This window comes from Protomyctophum parallelum, assembly GCF_964188405.1.
Source record: "Protomyctophum parallelum genome assembly, chromosome: 7".
In the NCBI taxonomy this organism is placed as follows: Eukaryota; Metazoa; Chordata; class Actinopteri; order Myctophiformes; family Myctophidae; genus Protomyctophum; species Protomyctophum parallelum.
This window is the reverse complement of record NC_139705.1, coordinates 49,648,883-49,655,267: the sequence shown is the minus strand read 5'-3', so window position 1 is coordinate 49,655,267 and position 6,385 is coordinate 49,648,883. Positions and strand designations below refer to the sequence as shown.

At 47.6% G+C, this 6,385-nt stretch overlaps 1 protein-coding gene across 1 annotated transcript in view; it reads left to right on the top strand.

Moving 5' to 3' along the window:
• Nucleotides 1-740: 740 nt before the first annotated feature.
• The window catches only part of dlgap4a (discs, large homolog-associated protein 4a), a gene marked incomplete at its 5' end in the record, with an annotated part of 75,191 nt that continues 69,546 nt past the window's right edge, over nucleotides 741-6,385 (top strand). The window contains 6 exons of the mRNA XM_083768410.1: nucleotides 741-1,019; nucleotides 1,707-2,006; nucleotides 2,551-2,875; nucleotides 3,919-4,091; nucleotides 5,550-5,738; nucleotides 6,101-6,372. Coding sequence (XP_083624536.1) covers nucleotides 741-1,019; nucleotides 1,707-2,006; nucleotides 2,551-2,875; nucleotides 3,919-4,091; nucleotides 5,550-5,738; nucleotides 6,101-6,372 — 1,538 coding nt within the window. The remainder of the gene's footprint in view (nucleotides 1,020-1,706; nucleotides 2,007-2,550; nucleotides 2,876-3,918; nucleotides 4,092-5,549; nucleotides 5,739-6,100; nucleotides 6,373-6,385) is intronic.

Sequence of the window (6,385 nt, the reverse complement as noted above, 5' to 3'; positions counted from 1 at the left end):
CCTTCCGGGTGGGCGTCGCTCCAAATGATGTGACGTATAGCAGACCTACAAGCTCATAGCGCGCCACCGAGTGGCGCGCTACGAGCTTGTAGGTCTGCTATTTATTTTTTAATCGAAGAACCAATGACATAGAAACATAGCTTTAGATTGTGGGGGGGGGCCTAAATAATATAGTAGAAGCGTTTTTTATCAAGATTTGATCAATGTCACCGCATGGTCCACACACTACAAATTAAGAAAAAAAAGAATTTTCTTCTTTTTTTTTTTTTTTTTTTAGCACATTGCCAAAAGGGCAGGGGGTGCTCTAGCACCCCCTAGTGTCTATCTGTGCACCCCACTGGTTACACAGACGCTTTCCCGGTTTTAATGGCTTAACCCATTCTGACCGGGCACCCATTTTGGTGTTGGCATCATGTTATGCTTTAGCTATTGAAAAATAGCAGATCTACAAGCTCATATCGCGCCACCGAGTGGCGCGATACGAGCTTGTAGGTCTGCTATTTTTTTTTTTATCGAAGAACGACTGACATTTTTAGAATCTGATCTCAGGTCAGAATGGGTTAATCAGACCAGTGTGTGTACAGTGGAAACCTCGTATGAATCTGATCTCAGGTCAGAATGGGTTAATAATAAGGATGTATTTGTGTGTCTTCATTTCAGGATGAGTTCTGCGTGGTCCTGCTGCTATAGGGCAGCACCCTAACGGTGCTGACCCCTCTCTCCCCTCGCCGTCAGCCACCATGAAAGGCCTCGGCACCAACCGCAGCCGCCACCTGTCGGACTCCTGCTGTGAGCCCACGGGCCCCCAGAAGAACCTGTGCTCCCTGAGCTCCTCGGACCCCCACAGCTCCTTCCTGCTGAGGCCCACCATGAACCACTACGCCACGCTGGACCCCCACCTCCACCACTACGCGCCCAGCAGCCCCACGCCGCTGCCCCCCGACTGCCTGCTGCCGTTCAGCCAGGTCTCCAACAGCTCCACCTTCCCCCGCCTGCACTTCTCCTCCCAGGGAGACCAGGTCGGTGTGTGTGTGTGTTGTGTGTGTGTGTGTGTGTGTGTGTGTGTGCGTGTGTGTGTGTGTGTGTGTGTGTGTGTGTGTGTGTGTGTGTGTGTGTGTGTGTGTGTGTGTGTGTGTGTGTGTGTGTGTGTGTGTGTGTGTGTGTGTGTGTGTGTGTGTGTCTTATGCCCATACCTAACCATAACACCACACCAAAAACCTTATGCCCATACCTATAACACCACACCAAAAACCTTATGCCCATACCTATAACACCACACCAAAAACCTTATGCCCATACCTATAACACCACACCAAAAACCTTATGCCCATACCTATAACACCACACCAAAAACCTTATGCCCATACCTATAACACCACACCAAAAACCTAAAACTTGTCACCAAGTTCACGATTGTCATGAATTCCCTCATGGTTTCAAATCTGATTTAAATCTGATTTCAGGAGAAGGTTACCGCATTTCAGTCTGAATGCAGTGACCTGATCTAACCGCAAAACAAAGGATTCCATAAGACTTTATGTGTTTGTGTTTAGACGTATTTAAACAAATCAGATTCCGATCTGGATGTGACACATGCAGATTTGATTCAGGCTGGATTTGACCGCAGTCTAAATGGGGCCGAATGTCTATCAACCCCTCCATCCATCCATCCGTCCATCCGTGCATCCATCGAACCATCCGTCCAGGTGGATTGCCCACAGAGCTGTCTGTCTGGTGGGGTTGGTTCTGGAGGACCGATCAGCCGGACGGGCACCCTGCCCACCTCCATGTCCATGCAGGGCCTGGGCCTGGGCCTGGGCCTGGGTCTGCAGGGTCTGAGCGGAACCCCCATCATCACCAGCGGGTCGGCCACCATCTCCTCTGCCCAGGCGGCCAAGATGAACCGGCTGCCCTCCAACCTCCTGGACCACCTGGAGAGACACCTGCCTCTGCAGCACGACGGCTTCAGCACCCTGCAGTTCCACCGGGGGCGCATGTCCAAGCAGGTCGCTGGAGAGTTTCTTTGTATTTTGTTTTGTTACTTCATGTTTATCAATTTTAACAGGTTTGATAGTTTAATTTTGTTTCCATTTTGTGAAAAGCCTTAGGTTTAATTGATTTTTATTAGGTTTTTGTTATGTTTTCTGTTAACCCATTTTGACCTGAGATCAGATTAAAGAAATGTCTTCTACATCCTGACAGTTTTCTGAAAAAGCTATGTTTCTACGTCCGTCGTCCAAAAATAGCAGGTCTGCTATTTTTCAATAGCTAAAGCATAACATAATGCTAACACCAAAAAGGGTTCCCGCCCAAAATGGGTTAAAAAAAAAACGGCCCTTACATTAAAACAACAATTAGTATTTGTTTTACCAATCAACTACTCCACTCAGCATGGTGGTGTTTACCTGAAGAAACACAATGCCCTCTCGCTGTATTTCTGTGTTTCTTAAAAATGGTCTGCTTGGTGATCACATAAGCCTGAGTAGACTAGTTTTTTTTTAAAGTGAAATGTCCCTTTAAAACTATCATTAACCCTTCATGTCCGAGCAGCGCAGCGAGAGTCCCGGGCGCATCCGCCACCTCATGCACTCGGTGCAGAAGCTCTTCGCCAAATCCCAGTCCCTGGAGACGGGCAACGCCAACGGGCGGACGGCCGGGGGGGTGGTGGGCGGCGGCGGCGTCACCACGGGGGGTGGCGAGGACGGGGGCGGCGGCAGGACGACCGGCAGAAGTAAGAGTAAAGACCGCGCCACGAAGACAGAGGGGCCCAAGCAGCAGAGGGCCCAATGCAGGGCCAACGCTCTGGCCCTCTGGAACTCCGACGACGCCCTCATGGACACATGTGATGCCACCAAAGCTGGAACCATCGCCGTAGGTGAGTTGTTGTAGGCTGTTGTACAACGCAACGCAACGCAACGCAAAGCAACGCAACGCAACGCAACACAACGCAACACAACGCAACACAACACAACACAGACGCCCTGAGGCAAGGTCGCGTGCACGCAGTGACAGCAGACTGCTGGCTGGCGCTTTGGCATGGGGGGCTATTTCTTGCGCCACCCCTTAACCCTTATCCCTAAACTTATTTGCCATTTTTTTACTATTAAAAAAAACCCTTTTAAAATAGTTCAAATAGCTGATCTACAAGCTCACAACGTGTAGATGTAGATAGTTGAACTATTTTAAAATGATTTCTGTACTGTTGTCTTGAGTGTACAGGGTTTGATGAGGCCAGATGAACATATGGAATGTCAGAACAGGTCAGCTCCATAATATAGGTGGAAGCGGGGGCAGTGTCTTGAGTGTACAGGGTTTGATGAGGGCCCAGGTAGGGCCGGGCCTTAATTTCCGGGCCTCTTGAGAACTAGGCTACTAATACTACTACTTTGGGGCGGGCCCGAGTTTGAATGGACAGATATCAGTCAAAAGGGAGACATCGAAGAGGAAGGACGGGTGAGGGTCAGCTCCATATGGAGATCTAAGGGTTCATAGAAAACTGCGACCTAGATAGCATTTGACACAGACTTATAGCATGCTATGTAGACAGCACTATAATTGTATTGTATATAGTCATAGCACGCCATAGTACATATGTATAGCATAGTAGTAAATATGTATAGTTTATATGTATAGTGTATGTATAGTTTCATTATATAGATATTCCACTGTTACTCTCTTAGCTTACGCATGTTTCATGATAAATGCTTTTATGTGATGTATTCCCATGCTTTTGTTCTTGCTTAAATGTAAGTCGCTCTGGATTAAGAGCGTCTGCTAAATGCCTAAATTGTAAATTGTAAATAACATAACATAGCATGCCATGCACAAAGCCTTGTGTAAAAAAAAAAGCACATTGAATTGCCTTGTTGTGGAAAAGTTGCTACACAAATCAAGCGTTAATTGTCACATGACTATAAGGTTACCGCAACCCCCTGAGCATGATGACCCTGGGCAGGGCGGTGTCGGACAGCCAGGCTCCGCCCAGACTCCTCCCACAAGGCTACCACACCATCTCTGCCTCTCACAGCCACACGCTGAAGACCTCCAAGAGCAGCGGAGACCTCAAGTTCCTGGCCTGTCAGGCTATGCAGGTATGGGGGGCTGGGGGGGGGGGGGGGGGTAGTCACCCTCACCTCATGGCGAGGTGGAATTCATGGAGATTTTGTCAGATTTCCTGATTTTCCGTGGCTTTTCAAAAGATAATATAAAGAGGATTTGGAACGATTGTGAGTAATATAGTATCACAAATATTTGCGATCAGGTGACTTTTTGTTTTTTAGTTTTTTAGTTTTTTTACAAATATGTGACCACTGCCAGCAGAATATGCCTCATCTCGCCAGAATGAACATGCCTTATACTTACTTCTATATTATAGAAGTAAATTGAGAAATAAAAACAGAGTGACAAATACAAAAAAACTAAAGCACACACAATAACAAAACACAAACTATATAATATATATATTTGAAACAAAATATATAAAATATATATATAAAAAATAAATAAAAATAAAACTCCAATATAGTCAATATACGTAGCAGATCATGGTCACAAACATCATCCAGACAAGACAGGTTGGCCAGTCAGGCGACAGTCAATCAGGGTCAATCAGGTTCAATCGGGGGCACAAGTGTAAGGCGGTCAACATGAGACAGAAAAGGCTGCCATGTTTTACTGAATTTGGAGATTGAGCCACGCAATGTATATTTAATTTTTTCCAATTTAAAAAAATACAGTATGTCAGATATCCAACGGGAATGTGAAGGGGGGTATGTTTTTTTTCCAATGCATGAGAATAAGACGTCTTGCCAGAAGCGTCACAAAAGCGACAAGGTCAGATTGATATTTAGGCAGGGGGATAGTATCAGGAAGGACGCCAAATAGGGAAATAATAGGGGATGGCTCTATGGGAAACTGTAACACATCTGAAATAGTATCAAATATATCTGACCAAAAAGACAGGTCCAAAACATATGAAGAAGATTAGCTGGAGCCTGGTGGCATCTATCGCACGTTGGATCAACACTATCATAAATCCTGGCTAACCGAACCTTGGTCCAGCTACACCCGGTGGAGAAATTTACATTGCAACACCCCATGTTTAGCACATATTGATGAAGAATGAACACGACCCATAATGGCCTCCCAGGTTTCATCAGAGGTGACTATTTAATCATTGTGATGGACAGGTGGGCTCCAAGGAGGATGAATGGGTGATTATTTAATCACTGTGATGGACAGGTGATTATTTAATCATTGTGATGGACAGGTGTTTATTTAATCCATTCTGAACGGGAACCCCTTTTGGTGTTGGCATTATGTTATGCTTTAGCTATTTAGAAATAGCAGATCTACAAGCGCATAGCGCGCCACCGAGTGGCGCGCTACGAGCTTGTAGGTCTGCTATTTTTGAAAAATCGAAGAGCGACTGACATTTCTAGAATCTGATCTCAGGTCAGAATGGGTTAATCAGACCAGTGGGTGTCCAGTGGAAACCTCGTATGAATCTGATCTCAGGTCAGAACGACGTTAATCATTGTGATTGACAGGTGGGCTCCAAGGAGGACGAATGCAGGAGCCGCTCGGGGAAGAAGGACCCCCTGGTGAAGCGGGGGTCCTGGTCCAGTATGACCCTCAGCCAGGCCAGGCAGGTTCTGCAGAAGGGCTCGGCCACGGTCAACAGAACTCTGCTCAAGTCCAAGTCCTGTCACCAGGACCTGGCGTGCAATTACCTCCAGGTGAGACATTTTATTGTATTTATTTTTACCCTACCAATACTGTATATCTCTATAATCGGAGTCTCCATGTCTCTGGAGCTCTTTAACCCATTCTGACCGGGCACCCATTTTGGTGTCAGCATCATGTTATGCTTTAGCTATTGAAAAATAGCAGACCTACAAGCTCATAGCGCGCCACCGAGTGGCGCGCTATGAGCTTGTAGGTCTGCTATTTTTGAAAAATCGAAGAACGACTGACATTTTTAGAATCTGATCTCAGGTCAGAATGGGTTAATCAGACCAGTGTGTGTCCAGTGGAAACCTCGTATGAATCTGATCTCAGGTCAGAATCACGTCACGTGTTCTCTCTCCGTTTTTCCCAGGTTCCCCTGGGAGAGTGGGCGGGGACCCTGGGTCGGGGCGGGGGCCGGGTGGGCGGCGGCGGCGGCGGCGGTGGCACGGAGATCCCGTGTCGGAGGATGCGTAGCGGCAGCTACGTCAAAGCCATGGGGGACGTGGAGGACAGCGAGGACGACTCGGAGGGCAGCCCCAAACCCTCGCCCAAGAGCGCCGCGCGCCGCCAGAGCTACCTGAAGGCCACGCAGCGCTCCCTGAGCGAGCAGCACCCTCCTCCACCCCCCCCACCGCCACGCAAGTGAGTCACGCTC